The following is a 20,050-nucleotide window of genomic DNA, read 5'->3' on the forward strand; positions in this document are numbered from 1 at the left end:
GCACTGTCCACCATGTACTTACTATCTTAGACCTCCAGTTATTGCAGCTCATCTTCCTTTGTGTCAGTTTTCAACAAGAACATATAGTGGATTGTCCTTAATCTGTATTTATGCTCAAGCAGAACATATTGGGTTTTCTTAGATTCAGTTTGAAATAACCACATGATATAGCAAATATTTAATTTAAGAAATCTTTGGCTTGATTCTTATCTCTTACTACTATAAATCAGGGATAAATTCTTAAGGCTGGTGGAGTTACATGAACGTAAATCCAGACAACAGAAGGAAGTGTTTGATCCTGCTGAATGTGACTTTCTAAGCAAGGCTTTTGTAATATAGTCAGGAGCAGTAAGAAATCCTTAGCAGATACCTATTGTTCACAGTCCAACAGTCTTTTGGGTCAGCTGTTGAATTACCATGACTTACTAAGCAATGGTATCTCTTCCATTCAGTGCCTGGTGTTGAGTGGTATGTTTCTGACAAGCAGAAGAAAATCCAATTACCTACTTTTCTTTCTTGATTATTCAGAAAATGTTTCCATTTTTAATATGGCAGCTGGCCATACAATACAGATGTTGTTAAAGTCTCTTTAAACAAATTATATTTTTGTAACTTTCATAAGGGTTGTGAAAAACAAACAATTTGTTGCTGCAAATATATGAAGAAAACAGCATTAAATCTGTGCCTGGACAGGCTCTGTAAGAGAGTGTCACAAAAAAAGAGTAGAAAACATGCTATCGTGTTTTTCATTCCAGTCCTTTTGTACCAGCCAGCTTGTGATAGGAGGGTTGCTGTAAATTGAATGACAAGACATGGGAGCTACCTGTCATAAAATAACTGTTTTTCAGAGAGCCAACAATTACTCTTTCACAACTCTTCTGAGACCAATTTTGAAAAATCCTTCAGAACCAGATAAGTGGCCAAAGAGTTTTGAGTTACAAGAGACATCCAGCTCCTGAGAGTAAGAAGACTTATGTGTCACCTTTGGCTCTACAACAATGTGTCTCAGACTGTTTTGGAGGATCAGCTAATGCTTTTGATTAAATAAATAAATAAATAAATAAATAAATCTCAAACCCATTTTACATGCTGTCCGCATATTCTTTTTTTTCTCTCTTTTTTTTTTTTTTTCTTTTTCACTTGTTTGTGTGCAAAATCATTGGATTTCTTGTCTCATTTCTTTTACATGCATATATATATATGTATATAAAACACAGATATATATTACCATTGCTTCATGGTAGAAACAAACTTAGAGAGTAGGATCTGGTGCAAGAGCCACACCTGTATCTCACCAAAGATTAGAACCTTACTCCTGAATCAGTCTTTTTTTTTTTTTCTTTTTTTTTTTTTTTCTTCTCCTCAGTTTGATTTTGTGGTTATTTCAAGAGTAAGTTGCAACAGAGTCTGGATGGATTCTTGCTCTTTTGACAGCCAGCGTAGTTTTCTGTTCTTCATAAATGATAATAAATGTAACTGGGAGGACTTCTGAGGCTCCACAACTAGATTTTCAGTGGCTGAATAAATAGTGCCCTGAGAATTTATTTCATTCTCTTCAAATGCCATGGTATCACTTTGACTTTTAAATGTAAACTTTCAGATTAGTGGGAAGAGTTTTAGCCAAAAGATTCTCATTAGCATTTGTGGCAGTTAAAAAGCTGAATGCTTTTCTGCTGAATTAAAATTTATCTCATGGACTATGAAACCATATGGTGAAAGTCAGAAGAAGTGTTAATGCAAAATACATTTTCAGAATTCATTCTGTAAAGTTCTCTTGCAACAGACTCAGGTATTTTTGGACTCATTTTGTGTGGTCCTAACAGTTTAAAACCTCATGGCATTTGGACCTAGATTTACTTAGTTTTCAAAGATTTACTTAACGCTTCTGTGGTGCTGGAGTATCAAATGACTTCTGTCCAGTAACAAAGGGTGCCTTTTTACAAGATACCTCTGATTTCGAGAAGCATTTATTCAGAAAGGTGGAGAACCTGCAGAAGTACAGCTGCTCCTTCATCAAATGAATTTTCTATAAATTTGGCTTAATTTTCTGTGGATTTCTGACAAAATGTTCAGACCTTAAAAACACATCTGTTTCATCTGTTGATGTAGGTTTTGCCTTTCTCTGAATTTTAGTAATTCATTGGCAGGAGGTTCCTTAGTCAGCACTGTGGTATGTCATTGCTTCCTTTTATTTCACTATTAACAGTGAGGCAGTTAACCTTTTCACAGACATTAAGCTTTATAGATTCATATATATTTTTAAGGCCAGAGGGACTTCTGTGTTAGTCTACGCTGACCTTTGTTGCAAGAAGTATTCTCCCTTTCTTGCAGAATCTGGATAAGTAAATGAGATCCCTTACTTCTCAAGGGCAATATGAAAACTCCCCTGACTTTGTGGATCAAGACTTCATGTCTGCATGACATTTTTCCTTGAACTGTGTGTAGAAACACATAAGCTTGTTTAGGTTTGATGCAATCACCTCAATAAGATAATTCACTGACAAATGCTGAGAGCTAAAGGCCAGAAGGGAATCTCTGTGCTCAAAAGATCTTTACAGGTGGGTCTTTACAGGTTGGGAGTCTTTTTGCTGTAAAAGAGACTGGTCAAATACAGTGCATGTGCTACTTTCATTTACAGGAGCTACAGGGCCTTTCTAGGCTCAGCTGGTAAACTTGGCCAGACTGAAGAAGAAGTTAGGAAGGTACCTTCCCGGTGTGAAGGGTCACCATGAAGTGCCCACATGCCCCACTATTGCTAACATAAAAAGGACTAGTGAGAGCAAGACCTACTGAGCCCTGGCCACACCAGGGTGTTACCTCTTCATTCCATTTTTTTCCCCCCTGCATTTCTGATTTGTTGACAGAGACATGAACTCTCAATTTATTCTCTTCAGCACAGAGTATGCATAGTCCGCTGGTATTTTCATCTGTTTGAAAGAGAATCTCTTCTGCCCAGTTGTTTACCAAGAACAACTCACAACAGATGCGGGAGTTTCTTCTTGAATAGGCTAAGTGCAACAAGCAGGATTCCCTTTGCTGCTATCAGCATTGCTGTGTGTCTCAGTGTGTGCCTCACCTCTCCTCCTTTGCTCCCCCCGTCTTCTCTGCAATGTCTTTGTGAAGGAAGTTTAGACATAGAACCCATGATTCTTTGCTGGTTGTTTAGTTCATCCAGGTCATTGATGAATAAATTGAACAGGACTGGACCCAGTACTGACCACTGAGGTCAGTACTGGGGTCACCCTAGGTCACCGCTAGCTACAGGCCTCCAACTAAACTGCACTGCTGATCACAACACTGAGCTCTGCCGTTCAGCCAGTTTGCAATCCATCTGTGGACAGTCCATCTGTCCCCAGATCTAAACCACACTTCCTGAGCCTACCTATGATGATGTTTTGGGAAACAGTGTCAAAAGCCTTGCTGAAGTCAAGGTAGACAACATCCGCTGCTCTCTCCTCATCTACCCAGACAGTCATCCCATCATAGAAATCTATTAGATTGGTTAACCATGATTTTCCCTGGGTGAATCCATGCTGACTACTCCTGATCACCTTCTTAGCCTCCATGTTCTTGGAGATGACCTCCAGGATGAACTGTTCCATCACCTTTCCAGGGTGGAGATGAATCTGACTGGTCTGTGATTTTCTGCGTCTTCCTTCTTGCCCTTTTTGAAGACTGGAAGGACATTAGCTTTCTTCTGGTCCTCAGGCACCTCCCCTGTTCTGCGTCACCTTACTGAAATGATGGAGAGGTCTAGCAATAACATCCGCCAGCTCCCTCAGCACTTGTAGTTGTATCCCATTAGGGCCCATGGATTTTTGGGGGTTTTGATCACTAACCCGATCACTAACCTGATCCTCCTTGACCAACATGTGTCAACATTTGATAGTGGTAACATTTGGTAGTGTTAAGCTGTTTCCATCATTGCTTTCAAAGAAAACTGAACTTCAGTTGTCTGCTACTGTTACCATCTGCAAGATGTTGTGAAAACAAGCTTTCCATGTGTAAGTTTAGAAAACAAGGCCACCTCTCTTCCCCTTTTGGTTTAATAATTTTCAGTGGCTCCATTTATTTTGAAACAAATTACAGCAGAAAACAATTTTGCTACTCGATATCTTTTGAGTGCACTCTGTTTTTGACTGACTAAATAGATGAAGCTCTCACACAGCCTGAATTCTTTAATTGAAAAAAAAAAAGAAAGAAAGAAAAAAAGACTAGACGCAAGAGAGGCGACAACCTTCTTCATGTTTCATAATATTCTCAGATTATCATGAAATATAGGGATGATGTCCCAAGTTTTCAAAGAAAGGAAGTAAACTGGAAAATCCTATTGAAATTGCCATATCATCAAGCACAGTTCATGTTAGTATACTTTACTTTGCCACATAAGTGTTTGTACTGTGATGGAGTACCAGTGCATTTTGCTGAACAAGCTGAACATGCTGCCTCAGGAAAACAGGCTAACCCCGGCTTTATTCAATTGCTTTGCTTTCAGGTGATTTCTGATATTTCAAAGTGACTGGCAGAATCAAGCCAAATTCACAAACTCAGTCATTCAAAATAATATAAATTTTGACTTACTGGTTTAGAATGGATATATCTGAGAAAATTTCTGGAAAGTACTATATTGTTATGGTAGATAAAAATTATAAACTTTTACAGAGAACATGTGGCATTGTGCCTGCTATGTGTGGAAGGTGACATGAATGTTTATGAAGAATTAACCTATAGATTTTACCAAGTAATATGCTGATCAGTGGACGTAACCAAGTCAACACTGAAAGATTTTTTATTGTGTCTAGATGTGAGACCTAAACACTACAAGAAGTAGTTTGATGATTAATAGCAGAAGCTGCATCCAGCTTACAACTGACAGAGTCAGATGTACTGTTATTGCTGTGGGCATGATTTAAGTTAAGCTTGCCTAGAGAACATTGAAAATAATACTGTACTAAGAACTATTTATGCAACTGGGAATGAAATCACATATTATAGGGAAATTATCCTAAAGAAGAAGCTCTATTGAAACAAAAAATTCCTGTGTGTCTTATCAAGAGACATGATGTGTTACAAAGTGCTATATCATAGTGGTGATGCTATGCACACCAGCTGGCAACCATGTCACCCAACCAGTAAAATAGATTTCCAGTGAGGAAGTACAGAGGTAACCAACCATGTGGACAAAGTAGGAGTTAAAAAATATTGTAAAGAGATATGAGGAAATGAGAGCTTTAGAACAGGGTATAATAGTTCAAATAGGAAATGTTTACTTGCTTGGTAGAAAATGAGCTCTAAACATGATATATAGTTAGACAGACACACAGACAGAAAAGTGAGTCAGGGAGAGTAATAAGCCACAGAAAGCTCTGCAAAGGCTGGATTTTCATCAGCAGAAGACCATTCTTTATGAAAACAAATCACTTCAGTCTGCCCAGTCGGCTCAAACACACAACTTACTCCAAAAGCAAATTCACCAAGAGACTTTACAGCCAGACATAATGAGGTTCCCCAAAATCACTATTAAAAAGATGAAAACATGTCCCCATTAGGCAAAGGGGTTTTGGAAGTACCTTTATGGCTGTGAATTCAACCAAGACCATCTCTCCCACTAGCATTTGAAGAATCCTAGCTTGGACAGTGCTCAGCTTCCTGAGCCATGAACAGAATGAGGTTTACTGAATTCAGAAACACCTTAATTTTGCACAGCCAAACCAAGTGTTACCTGGTTTCCAATGCAGTGAATTTGGTAGTTACTCTGGCATAGGTAATCAGTAACATAAAACAGTTGAGATTCTTCATTCTACATTGTATCCAAAGGTGGCTTTCATCCATCTGGTGCATGTGTTGGTATATACTCAAGGACAAAACTGGTCACCTTTTACTTAAATATGCAAGATTGGATATTGACTTCAAGAAAGCCAAGGCAAAGACCATTATCTGTAGCCTTTCAGACTTATATATCTTTCTCATACTTGCATAAAAATGATTTAATGAATAATTTTATTCTATGACTATATTCATCCATTTTTAATAAAATGAGCATTTATTCCAAACTTAGCAATCTTCAACATTCTGTATTAATTCTGTACCTAATTTTTGGAATGTTTAATGTCCTAACTCATCATTTGACTAAGCTTACTGAAACTATTGGCTCAGTTATGAATTCATTATCTTTTATTTCTCACATATCTCTGATATGCAAATTTTTATAGCAATGAAATATGTCTGACTGCTTTGCTTCCAGTTAATGGAGTATTAATATAACAATGAACTTCATTACATTTCCAGATACCTTGTTACTTACAGTAAATTAATATTCAAACTTGCTTGATAAAGAGTCCTACAGTTGCCTATTTTTTTTTCCAGATCAGTACAAATATTAAGATATTTTGTGGTGGCACACACACAAACTTTTACTTTTGTCTATCATCTGCTTGTGGGATACTGACTTTTCTAAATCCCAGGTTCATATTTTCAATCTAGAATTGCATCTCTGGGATATTGTCTATTCCAATAGTAAAAATGACATGGCAAGTAGAAAGAAGAGGAAAGCCCAGCAAAGTACTGTCCCCATCATGCTCACACCCATCCCTTCTTCCTGTCATACATCTCATGTATTTAAAATGCCATAAATTGCAAGTACAGAGGTTTTGCAGCCAAATAAATAAATAAATAAATAAAAATAGACATTTTTACCTGGGACTGTGTAGCAATCTCCAAATAAAGAAAATGTAGCTACAAAATAAACTACTCTGTCAGTCTATAGTAGATGAGATAAAAAGCAGTGAGCTAAATTGCAGCAAGTGAAAGACAGGCTAGATATTAGGAAAAAATGTACTGCATGGATACTGAAGCTCTGGGACAGGCTGTCTAGTGAAGCTGTGGAGTATCTACTGCTGGAGGTTTTTAAACACCATTCAGACAAACATCCATCAGGATGGGGGACAGATAAACTAGGCAATCTCTTAAAATCCCTTCCAGTTCTATCTTTTAGGATTCTGCAGTAGGCTTGTCATACTGAAATATTTCTCTGATTAAGGTCTAATGCTATCCCTTGTCTACTGTAGGGCTATTTATCCTTACATTGTTAGGGACCTATGATGATGAATAAAAGACATAGATGATAAGTTTGCTTTCTGAAGCCAATTTTTCAGCTGGTCAGCATTTTGAATTTGCAGACAGATTTCCAACAGAGCTCAGTTCTAGAAGTTCTCTTTTCTTCAGTTATAATGGGACTTTATAGGTCAAGCATCCTGATCCTTTCTCCATATATGCTTAATTAAAGGCACATGGCTACATTCTCATAACTCACCTAGTTAGAGTGACATCTAGGGTGAATCCTACATGTAGCATAACTTTCACTGAGGTTGAAACTAATATGTTTTACTATACACTAAGAGTGAAACAAAATCATGCATGAGATTAGTTACTAAATCTCGGCTGTCATATTGGAACTTCAATGAATTACTTCAAAGATTATCTCACATTGAAGATAATACCTCAGGATGCTGGGAGACAAATGCACTCCAATACGGTTCCTTAGGCCACCATGTTAAGCCATTGTAGAGGCATGAAGATGCTTGTTCTAGCCCCCCTACAGATGTTCTTATGCTCTTAAAATGTTTGAATGAAGTTTCTAAATCAGCTCTGAAAATGGGACATAGTCTTTGAATTTAGCTGCTTTTGATTAAGTTGTCATTTAGGTGTGAAGTTATATTTAATCCTTTTCAAAATCTTCAGTGACATACTTAAGAACATACACTTCTGTAAATTGTACTTTGTACTTTGATGAAGAAGAATAGATGCAAGCATGTGTTCCTGGTTTTATATCCTTTCATACACGTTACTCATCTTTCTAGCTAAATCACAGTGAAATGAGACAAACTCTCTTGGAAATTTGATCTTATATCCACAGCTGTCCTGAACCCAGAGCAGGATGCTCAGGACAATATAACCGTAGTCAAAGACAACAAGCAAAAGCTGTCCAGTTTTCGCCCCACTCCACAGAAAATAAGATATGAACATTTGTATTAATGCATTTTTTCCTTATCCACCATCTAGTATTTATTTTGCTTAGCTTCATTCTTGTTTTATCTCCCGTTTTGTTCCTGAACGCCCTGGTCTACATGTATTACTGATTTTAAACATTTTCATTCTGAATGTGAATTAGCATCCTGATAACATCTACACAGACACCTTTGTGCCTTATTTGTGTTTTATTTTTCTTTCAAATCAGATGCTTAATTGTGCTTGCAGGTTTCTCAGATTTTAATTGTATGAAGTTCAGGCAAAAGTGACTATAAAAACATCAAGGAAAAATAATAGTTAGTAAGCACAAGTGAAAAGATGCTTAGATTTACATAATGTATTTAGTCAGACACCCCTACTGTTTCATAAAGGGAAAAATGCATGTGCACAATAAATAAATTACATTGTGCCATCAGTATGTTGTATCTAACCACATTAGCAGCTCCATTTTTTCCCTTATGACTTAGGTAGGATGACATGTTGGAAAACACATATTTCTTCATTATAATTTTTAAATGCTTTGGTAAATCTTTTTACTGATGACAGAAAGGTTTTTATTGCTTTTACCATGTTATTTATACCTGAAACAAATCTTTCATGTGTTTATACTATACACAAGGTGTCAAAATATTTTTAAATGTTATTAGCTTAATATGCCTCATGTGTGGCTCAGGTAGAACACAACCATATTGTTCTTTGACTTGTTCTATCTTCAGGCTGCCTTGCTGCCTCTACTTTTCTTAATGAGAGCCTTCTAAGTCTACTCAGGTCAGGGAAGAACTGTGTAAACCCTTTTCTTCATGATAAGGACATTCTGGTCTAAGATTCAACAATTAATGGCAAAATGTTTTTTTTTTTTTAATGCTGTTAATATTTGGTGAATTTAATTTTGATGTGGCAAAGTATTGGCTAGATTTTTTTAAATTATTAAATCAGTTTTCATTGAGACTGAACCTTGCTTTCGAAAGGAAGCTTATACATATGTATATATATTTAAATGAAATTAATTACTGTATTTGGCTTCTTTTTTTTTTTTTTTTTAATCCTCTTTCTTCACACTCTTCCCTATGGTATTTTTGTGCTTTTTTATTTAATGAAGGGTGAGGAGAAGAGTAAACAAATTAAATTTGGTCAAGAAGAGGGAAAATGAAAAAACAGAATTATACTGCAAATGAATTTTCAGGTAAAATTCGATGTAGTTTCTTAATCAAATTAAAACAAAAATCTTTAGAATTAGCCTTTTATGTAGTTTCAAAATTGTTAATATTTTAATTTTGGCCAGCTCAGTTTTTGCCTTGTTCAGTGCATCTGTGCACTGGAACACATGAGAAAGCTACTATATGCATGTGTCTATTTGTAAAAGAAAAATTAAGCAAATTAAGAATGTGTTACTGCAGGTCATAGGATATATCATGAACTTTTTTGGGGGAAATCTGTAAAAGCCTGCAGCTCACCTTGCACTGAGTGTATCTGATGCACTTGTCACATGACCAGCTGTTCTGTTAGCTTGGTTGCAGTGGAAATGGCAGAGCAGTAGCATCAGAAATGGGAAATGATGACAGGAGAAGTCTGGTTGGTGTCCCTATGGGTGAGGGAAACAACTATTCTCAAAGGGTCTCTCCTGAAGAATAAATAAATAAATAAATAAATAAATAAATAAAATATATAATACAATAATAACATAATTATATATTATATATTTATTTTATATTATGTATATAATATAATATAAATAAATATATAAATATAGCTAGATAGCAAGAGCAAAAGAAAAGGAAGATTTAATAATGATAAAAAATGTCACAAAAAATAAAAGAAAAGAAAAAGAAAAAAAGGCACGAAACATTTCTGGAGCAATAACTGCTCTAAGAAAAAGTTATCAACCCAGATGAATCACATCTGTGTAAGGAAGCTACTTTAAGGGCATTTAGCATAGAAATATAAGAATTTTTAGAATGATTCATCCTTCAGTTAGACTGTGCATATTCCTCTCTAGTAAGGCATCTTGAATAACATGGTGCAATTTACATAGAATAAATCTGGGCCATGATCACTGGGCACTCATAAACTGGTCCTGCCAACACTTTCAGCTTTAGGCCGTGCCACTGGAAATTTGGTACCCAGCTGAGTAAGAGGTGGTGTTTCTGTCTGCCCTCCCATCTGTACATGCTGCAGATATTTTGAGACCAGGCTGCTATGAAGAAACAGTGAAAACTTGACTTGATACAAAGAAAGAGATCTGGTGAAGAACAATACAAAACCCTGCAGAAACAAAAGGTCCGTTAACTCCATGAAAAAATAATGATTTTGCCACCTGATGACTACTGCTCACTGCATGGCCGCACACCCAGCACGTACTCATGGCTGAGGGCTCCCACCAGCTGCCGAGGTCATCTTTGTCATCTGATGAAGGTCTGCAGAAAATACAGGGTATCATTTAAATGCTTTTATGGGTATCTTTATTTGTCTTAGAACACCAACTATGCTTCCCACTGGTGTAATTCCCACATACACTCTCTGTAAGGATCAGTGACCTCAATGCCTTTTCAATAATTCAGCCTGTGTGCTTTAGCTATGTAATCTCGGGAAAGAAGCCCAATGCAGTATCAAAGAGCTGTGCTTCCTACAGGAAGAAGGAGGAGGTACAGGTTGTAGGCTTCCCTGTGCTTTCTCTGTCTTTGGTGTAAGACAGATTTTCAGGCACGTTTGCATCGGGAAGGTCCTGTCCCTTGGACAAAGGTCAGATGCTCTTCAGCAGGAACTTTTCTTGAAATCAGACCGCAGGAGCAAACTTTCCTGCATGAAAAAAGGCATCTTTCCTCACTGATGCTCAAAAATCAGGATATTTTTGCCCGTTGCAACACCACGCAAATTTAAGTCACGCAGCCTCCGACACTAGGCAAAAAATAGAGGGGCTGCTCCATTTTAAACACAGGCTCGCATCCTCACGAAGAGCGGGCTGGGAGGCGAGGCCTCTCTCGACGAAGGGCATTTCTCAGGGGCTCCAAGCCTCACTGGGACCCTCTGTCTCCCCGGGGGCTCCGCGCCCCTGCGCGCCGCGCCGCCACCATCTTGTTGCGCGCAGCCCCCGCGCAAGCTTCGCGCAGCCCCCGGCCCTTCTTTCTCCCCGGCCCCCTCCGCGGCCAGGGGCTGAGCCCCCGCGGTGGTCGCTCCTTGTGTCTGTCTGTCTGCCCGTCCGTCCGTGTGTGTGTGCGCGTGTGTGTGTGTGTGCAAGGCGGGGCCGTGCCGCCCCGCGCCGGCTGGTGCCATCTGGGAGCCGGGGCGTGGAGCGGAGGAGGGCGCAGGAGGGGGACGAGCATCCTCAAGGCCGAGGCTCCGCTCGTCTTGGCGGCGAGTGGGAGGCTCCACGGCACCGGTACCAGCGAAGTACCTGCGGACCGGCTCGCATCCTCCTCCTCCGTTTATTTTTTTGGGGGCTTCCTCCTCCCCCACCTTTTTTTTTTTTTTTTTTTTTTTTTTTTTTTTTTTTTTTTCCCTGCAGTCCTTCGGAAGCGCTGCCTGCCGATCTCCCCTAAATGGTGCCGCTGCGGGAAGGGCAGCCCCCCTGCCAGCCCCGGGCCGGGGGAGCACCCCGGGGTGCTCCTCGCCCTGCCTAGCGGCACCGTCCCCGTCTCCATCCCCGTCCTCGTCCCCGGCGGGGGCGGGCGGCAGGCGGCAGCCCGCAGCCCCGTCCCCGGCGGGTGTCGGCGCCTCTGCGGACTGGCCCCGGGGATGCTGCGGGCCGTCGGCCCCCGCCGCGGGGAGGGCGCTATGCCGGCGAGATAACGCGGCTCCGCCAGCAGCCCGGGGGCGTCGCGGTGCCGGCGGGGGGAGCCAGCCCCCCGGGACCCGGCTGCCGGCAGCCGCCGCGGCGTCTGGGCGGCCGGAGTGAGGCCCGGCGGAGCGGGGAGCGGAGGCTGCGCCGGGGCCGGAGGCTCGCCTCGGGGCCGGAGGCCGGGAGGCTGCGGAGCGCAGTCAGCAGAGGCGGGGAGGAGGAGGAGGAGGAGGGCAGCGCCATGACTCATTTGCAGGCAGGTCTCTCCCCCGAGACCCTGGAGAAAGCCCGGCTGGAGCTGAACGAGAACCCCGACACCTTGCACCAGGACATCCAGGAGGTGCGGGACATGGTCATCACCCGGCCGGACATCGGCTTCCTCCGCACCGACGATGCCTTCATCCTGCGGTTCCTTCGGGCCAGGAAGTTTCAGCACTTCGAGGCGTTTCGCCTCCTGGCCCAGTACTTTGAATATCGCCAGCAGAACCTGGACATGTTCAAGAGCTTCAAGGCCACAGACCCGGGCATCAAGCAGGCGCTGAAGGACGGCTTCCCCGGCGGGCTGGCCAACCTGGATCACTACGGCAGGAAGATCCTCGTCCTTTTTGCTGCCAACTGGGACCAGAGCAGGTAAACGCGGAGCCACCCGCCTGCCTTAACCCCTTCTTCCCCCGGGGGATGCATGGGAAAGGCTGCGCCAGAGCAGAGGGAGGTGGGTGGGCAGTGGGGACACACCCGGCTCTGCCCGCGGGGGCTGGGTACCAGCCTGGGAGGAACAGAGAGATAAGACAGAAGAAATGTATCTTGTGGCTTAGGGCCAATTCATCCTTCTCATGCTGCATTTTGGGAGGGATGTGGGAAGTGCTCAGGTGCTCTTCTCAGCAGGGTGATTTGAGGTTTATACCTGCCTGCCTGCCCTCAGCCCAAGTGAGCTGGCATGGTAGATGATGTGCTTAGTCTTCTGACAAAGGCTGGCTGCATTCCCTGTGCTGGTCTTTCTGCTTCAGCAAACACAGAGCTGCCCAGGTACAGTAGGATGAAGTGGGGGTAGTTGCTGTTTGCAAATCAGGAGTATCTATCATGGTTCTCGAGCTGAGAAGTTTGCTTGTGCAGGAAACGGAGGCTCTGAATCCTTTCCCTCAGCTGAAGAAAGCTCCTTCTGAGCCACCTGGAAATGCCAGGATGGGAGTTACAGCAACCACTTCTTTGACTTCTTGACTTAGCAGGCTGACCCAAAAGCTGTCTATCACCAAGGCCCTTTCTTTAAGCAATTAGCTTGATAATATGTGACTATCAGGTGCCGTGCGCATTTTCTCCTGCAGTCTAAAATTGCAGTCACCAAATAGCTCGACTTACGTGTAAATGAATGAGTCCATAAAGGGCGGACTCTCTAAAACCTGCACCTTTGAGCACTGCAACTCTAGGCTTCTCTAGGTTCTCAGCTGGGAGCAGATTTAAGATCTGCAGCACTTAGAGAACTTAAAATTTTGCTAGTTGCCTTCATCCACATTGTCTTGTGCAATCAACACAAGCAGGGCACTGGCAGGGCTGATATAATGAACTGTGTAGGTATCCCAAGCTCACCTAATTTGAGTTGGGGAGAACACAAACATCTAGCAATGTGGATAGAAAGACCGCAGTCTGGGGGATTGTCATGCTTGAGCCTGCCCTCAAAGTGTTTGTGGTAGGTGTCCTCTCGCACGCTGTGTTGGTGGCCATTGCAGGGAGTGATCACTCCACTCTTGGCACCAGTGGGTGCTCCAGCTAGGGATGGATCTCTGCCTGGGGGACCATCATGCCTCTCCTCCTCTCCAGACAGGGTGGCCACATGCACACTGCTGACTGGGAAAGTTCCCTGGCCCTTGCCAGTCCATGAATTGTTCTCAGGGACCAGGAGGATGTTGTTTGGCACAAATCAAAGCAGTGCTCACAACCACGCTGACAACTAACAAGCGTGCATGCACATAGGCAGAGCTGGGGCCAGTGTCCTTTTCCTGCTTTGGTCTTCTGGCAGAGGGAGATGAAGAAACAATGACAAACAGAGGTGGTACAGCTAAGGATTGAGTGGCTTCACTGTAGTATTGTTTTTCCCATAAAGACCAGGTCAAATTTTTATTTAAAACAAACAAACAAACTCCAAAAATTCTTAAAATCCCCAAAGGAAGAATTAGAAAAGAAGTGAATGTTTAGGCTGTTTATTAAATCATGCATCTACCATGAAGGTGTTCCCTTGTTACAGGTAGCATGGCCTACTGTATTCCCTTATTTCTCGATAACGAAAACAATTCTCAAATGTTTATATGATACATTTAGACCAATACTTTCTAGTCAAAAGAACACCAAGAACTTGAGTTCAGACAGAAAGTTGCATTACAGAAAATAATTGCCATGTGAAACGAATAGCTTTATTTTCTTCTTGGATGTGCTGATATTTAAACTTACCAGTTGACACAACAGGAAATGTATTGTGTTTTTTTCAGGAAGTCCTATTTCCTAAGAAACTGTCATTCCTTTCTACAGTCCTTTTGCTCTATCTTATAATAGCAAAGTGACTGAGGTCCACCAGAGTACCTAAGGGCCGTGTTTGCAACAGGGTCCCCACTGCTCTTCAGCAGTGCACGCCCCTCCGCCAGGGCGAGGGATTTGCTTTCACACAGACCCTGCAGACAAAGGGGAGAGCACTGAAGCCCAGACATGGGGAGTGGCTAGCTCCAAGGCACACAACAAGTCAGTGGCAGATCTGGGAATAGAGCTAGGCCACTTTCTTTTCTAATTAATTGTGTGTCTTCCACTATGTGATGTTCACAACTGGACCTGGGGGGGTATTGTGTAGGGAACATAGTGGAGTTGCTGCACAGTATGCCTCAAGCTTATGCCTTAGCTGACTTGAGGTACTGCAGCATGTAAACAGCGCTCCCCTGACAGCATCACTGGGAGGATTACTTTTCAAAGTTTGTTTTGTTAGGACCTCATCGCATGCTTCATAAACTAAGTAAATAGAACACAGCAAGCCTCCAAATTTATCATGTGTGTACAAGTTATTATGGCCAGCATGTAACCATTAGAAATAAAAAGTTCCAATTTGTTATTTAAATGAATTGCAGACATACTATAGATGATTTATATAGCACCAGCAGCCTATGATTTACATAGTTCCAATTAGAAAGAAAAGCGTGGGAGGCAAGAATTCCTGTGGTAAAACAAGCCTGTGTACTCAATGTTAAATCATTAAATTAAAGAAGGGCCTGAAAACTGTACCAGATGTCCTACCATCTGAACAACCAAATCAGACATGTATTTAAAGCAAACAAACAAACAAACAAAAAAAAAAAAGAAAGAAAATAAAAGAAAAAAGGAAGCAAGGTGAAGGATAAGGCATGGAGTAGCCCAGCAGCTTTTCAACAGGACCCTGCTGAACTCTCCATCCTTCCTCTACTGTTAGGGAAGTCAAGATGGATAGCATTCCTGCCAGGATAGCACTCCAGGGGGAATCAGCCTTCCGTATGATCTTCCAGACTGTTGATTCATAACTACATTTGGCTTGTAGGTGTGTACTTGCAGTTGAAGACTCCTCTTTTTTAATATGTCCAGCTGGTGAAGGTTTTTTTTTCAGTTAATGGTACAATTAACTTCAGCTTTTGCAGCAAAGGATCTGTTTCCTTGCATGCTCTTCTGTATGCTTCACAGCATCTGTACACAAGTTCCCCCATGGAAATTGGTCCGTTTTGATACTGTTTATTTGAAATCTTTCCCTGCATTAATTATCTCAGAGCTTTCCTAGAAAGTGCAATAGAAAACTGCAGAAGAAAAATCCATCGTTTTTGTCTGTGTCATAGTGACCCAGTAGCTCACAACATCCTCAGAGCATACAGAAATCCACTGCACTTATTATCATTAGAGCTGCTGTTGCCTCAGATAGTTTAAAGCAAAGGCTGAGTCCACTGCTTTGCTTTCAAAGATACACTTTTATTTGCAGAAATGCTAGAAATTTTTCCTTCGGTTATATGAAAATTTCGATTCTGTATCTATTATGTGGCTGCTCTGTTCCTCAGCTCGCTATTAACCGGCTGAGTTGGCAGGGTATTTTTCAAGCTCTGATGGAGGCAGTGTGACAAAATAAATAGCAATACCAACAGTAATAACATATTAACAATTATAAATACCTGGTTAATAGAATAAATTTTTGTATGGAAGTAATATATTTCAATTATTATTTATTAACTAGTGCAAATTAATTTCTTTCTGCAGCTTCTCCTGCTGAATATCTTATGTTTCCTAGCTTTTCCTCATGTATCCATATCCACCTATTCACATGTGTATTTGGATTGTGTTTTGGCTAGGGATCTTTATGATCAGTGTGTGTGTAAAACTTAGGTCAGCTGATTCTTTCTCCATGGTTGTGGCTCTCAGACACTGGGCTACCATAAGGGGTAATGAATGGTATTAAGTATGAATCAAAGAGATTGATGAAATCTTATAAAATCTTTGACACTTTTTTTTTCTTTCCCTTTCCCCTGTACATTTGCATAACACTGGTGATGCTTTTCTATTCTGAATAAGGGTCTGCTGCCACTTTTGATCCCCCATCTTCTCAGCACTCAAATCTATACCCAGACTGATGAATCAATGCGATCATTTCTAGGCATCATTTCTAGGTACTCCTGTGTATATCTTGAGGGCTCTTTCAATAAAATTATAAAAAATATTAAGCCAGAACAGTATGTTAGAAATGGGATGATGGCTAGTTTTCTCCTTTAAATCTCAGTGGCACAAGGGCTTCCTTGACAGAAATGCTTTACTTGCCCTGACAGTGGTTATCTTAGAATACAGGTTTGTGAATTTCTTACATGTTTGGGACCTTCAAGAGATATATGACTTAAATTCAAGTGAAGAAAAACTACCCTTTCTTCTAGTTAATGGTTTACATCCTGAGAAACAGAATCATTCCACTCAGGTTTAATTTTATGATTTACTTAAAATTTCATGATACTAGGGATAGGGTGAGGATGGGGCAACAGAAGCAAGAGGGCAACCTTGCCAAATTAGATAATCTGTTATTCAGTTTAAATGTAAATGGGGTGGGACCAAAAGCTGCCTAAACAGAAGATATGGTGGATGTCACCTATCACCAAGAACATTACATATTGAAAACAGCTGACACAGCTGGATTTGACATGAGACTTCTGCCTCCTGTGTTCTCCCTGTCTTCCCCTCGTCTTAGCCTAGTGGAAATCATGGTGGCCTCTGGGAGTGGAGAGGATGCATAGGCCACATAACCAAGAATCGAAGATGAAAGATCATAGTGAGGTACTACCAAGAACTGATAAACTGATAGCAGTGTTTGCCAGGCAGTTTTTCCTATGATAACTTTGATGCTGTTTGTGTCCCATAAAAAAAAATAATCAAAGAAGTTTTCTGTAAATTGTTGCCACTGATAAATTACAAGACAGTGAAATGTTCTGTAGTTTGAGATGTTCTGTTTTTGATAAATCAAAGCCTCAGTGAGGCATTACTCTAGTAGGCTCTGTTGCCATTGAGGTAGAAATGGTAATCCTCTTGTATTTGTAAGAATCTCTGTCAACATAAGTATTAACTTATCAGGCCTTTGCAGACTCATTGCCTCAAAGCCAACTGGAATGAAAAATTTCAAGAGGAGACACCAGTCCCCACCTCATTTGAACTCAGGCTAGGACTCACACAGAAAAGGAACATTATGAGTGCATTATGTATGTGTTGACATATTTCTAGCTTGTGTTATTCACAATAACAGCTGGGCTAAAACAGTTGTCTAAACTTTACATTGAATTAAGCACAGTTCTATAAATAGAGGGCATAAAATATATTTAAATTAACCATGAATTCTAGATTATCCTATGAAGTAGTGCTACCTTGCTGGATAAAGTAAATCCTGTAAGTGTCTCTTCAAACAAGTGAATGTGACTGCAGTTAGGCATAAATAAACCAGGACTTGTTTGTGCACAGCCCAAATGGCCACAGGACACACCCTGCAGCAGGTCTGCCCAGCGCACCCTGCTTACTCCGCTGTGCTGCTGCAGTCACTTTGAAATGGGCCAGAGCAAAATGAGAGGCTCATTTTAAAAATAAACACTGTAACTTAACACCGATCAGTAAGAATAAAATGGTAGTGTCTTTCATTCACACTGAACACCACATTCTCTTTGTATTATATGTTAATATGTTCTTTTTTTTTTTTTCTTTCTTCTTTTCTTGCCCCTGTTCTCTATATTTTATAGAAAAGCAGTCAAAGCCACCTTGTACAAATTTATTTCATAGTCACTAGCAGCACATCCTTTTCATTAGTCATATTTCTGTATGTGTAGAGAAAATAATTTCTGTCTTCAGCAGTGGAGTCCCACGGACAAGGTTGGCTCTCTTATGTAAAGAAAAGCTTTTTCTAAGAAAAAAATATACCTTCTTAAATCATTTTTTGCAAAAGTCTGCAAACTAGTCTGCAAAACATTAAAGTATAAGCACACCTTAAACCAGTAATTTTTGCGTCACCTTAAAACTGTAATTTGTGTGTCAATTTTTACATAGTGCTCTGGGTGCTCTATTTCAGCAGAAGTAGAACGTATGAAATGCAGAGTAATGCAGGTCTCTGGAATTGGTGTTTCAGCTTTCCAGGGACTTACACTTCAGGAAGGACTGGAAGATCAGCTTTCAGCAGATGGAGTTTAACTTTTAGCTATGAAGGTGCGAGATACATTTCATCACACATCTGTGAAAGCTGATAAAAGAATTATTTTGGCAAATATTCCTGTTGTGGCTTTGTCTGGGATAGAGTTAATTATGGAGAGACAATTGCGCGTTTAGAATAACTAATGCAGGAATAACATAGCATGGCTATTGTGCAAAACAGGTCTCCATGCTCAGAATGATAATTTGTCCAGCATAATACTGCAGTCACCCACACCTGCCTACTGGTTAAATTTCCAGTGCTTGTCTGGAGACAGCCCATAGCAGATAGTTGGTGTGAGACTGTGTAAACAATTTCAGTGGAATTTGGGTTATCTTGTGGTTACCTGTGGGTAATGGTGTACCCATAGGTTTGCTTGATGTGTGTTTTTTGTATATCTGCACCAAGTAATTTTTCCCACCTTTTGTATACAGAGGATTTTCATTTCCCTAAAGTCCAGTCAAGAACTGAACACATGTTTTAGTACAGCCTGTGCATCCTGGTGCTGATATGAACAGCAGTAGCAGGGAGGTGAAAAGTTTCACAACATGCAGGTGGAGTGGATTTAAGACGAGTCTGTACATAAATAACTATGTGCTATTGGAAAGCATTAATATAGTTTCTTTAATCACATTTCATTTGCTTGTACTGTTCAGGTGATACCTGCAGTATTCAGATTGCCATTTGTAGCACCTAAGTTTCATCCATTTCACCAAGTTTACATTTCTGGCTTGCCTCAGCATGTGTCCAGAGGAAAAGAAGCTTCAAAAATCCACTAATGGATTTGTCTTCTCTGTTTTTCCCTTCTGTACTTAAGCAAAGTGTCAAAATCAAGAGAAGATGTCCATTACAGAATGAAAGATAGCTCCTATTTACAACTAATTGCTACAAAGGGTATTTGAGGGGAGAAGCTTCTTTCTTAGTGACATGTCCCTGCATTCTCTTAATGTGGCTTTTTAGACTTAAAAGAGTACTTCACATACCTTTCTTTGGTAGAAAATGTTCTTGTTTGCTTTTAGCTAGATCTGTGTTCTTCAGGACTTGTTTTCACTGAGAGGACAACCTTTTGTCTTTTCCTGTGGGAAAATATACAGTATTGTCATTGCACTGTGGACTGTATTTCTTACACTAAGCAAACATGAAATAGGAGTTATGCTGAATATGGCACAGATTTGTGGAGACCCAGCCCTGTGACTATTGGTTACTCTCTGTGGTGTCTGAAGTCCTGGCCTCATTGATACCTGACAGTTTTTCCATTGTCTTGAACAAATTAAGAATATTGTTATGTATATATGTGTTTGCATATATACATCTATACATGTATCACTTAGGTATACATAAAATATTTTAGGGACTGTCTTAGAGGACTGATCAAAGCATCCTTATGTCTAATGCATGGGATTTCTAGCAGCCTTATGCTACCAGAGAACTATTAATCCAAAGCATGTGATGTCTTCATAAAGTTCCTAGGGAGGATGTCAGAGATCTATATTGGGAACATGGGAATCTTCTTGGACTGGAGGTTGGGTGTTTGCAGAAGCCATCTGCTT

The 20,050-nt window shown here is 40.7% G+C and overlaps 1 protein-coding gene across 1 annotated transcript in view; it reads left to right on the forward strand.

Annotated features, from left to right (window-relative positions):
• The first annotated feature begins 11,516 nt into the window (after nucleotides 1–11,516).
• Nucleotides 11,517–20,050, forward strand: part of CLVS2 (clavesin 2) — a 59,297-nt gene continuing 50,763 nt past the window's right edge. The window contains exon 1 of the mRNA XM_084515654.1: nucleotides 11,517–12,433. Coding sequence (XP_084371780.1) covers nucleotides 12,045–12,433 — 389 coding nt within the window. The 5' untranslated portion in view covers nucleotides 11,517–12,044. The remainder of the gene's footprint in view (nucleotides 12,434–20,050) is intronic.

The sequence above is a fragment of the Aythya ferina genome (assembly GCF_964211825.1).
Source record: "Aythya ferina genome assembly, chromosome: 3".
NCBI classification, from domain to species: domain Eukaryota; kingdom Metazoa; phylum Chordata; class Aves; order Anseriformes; family Anatidae; genus Aythya; species Aythya ferina.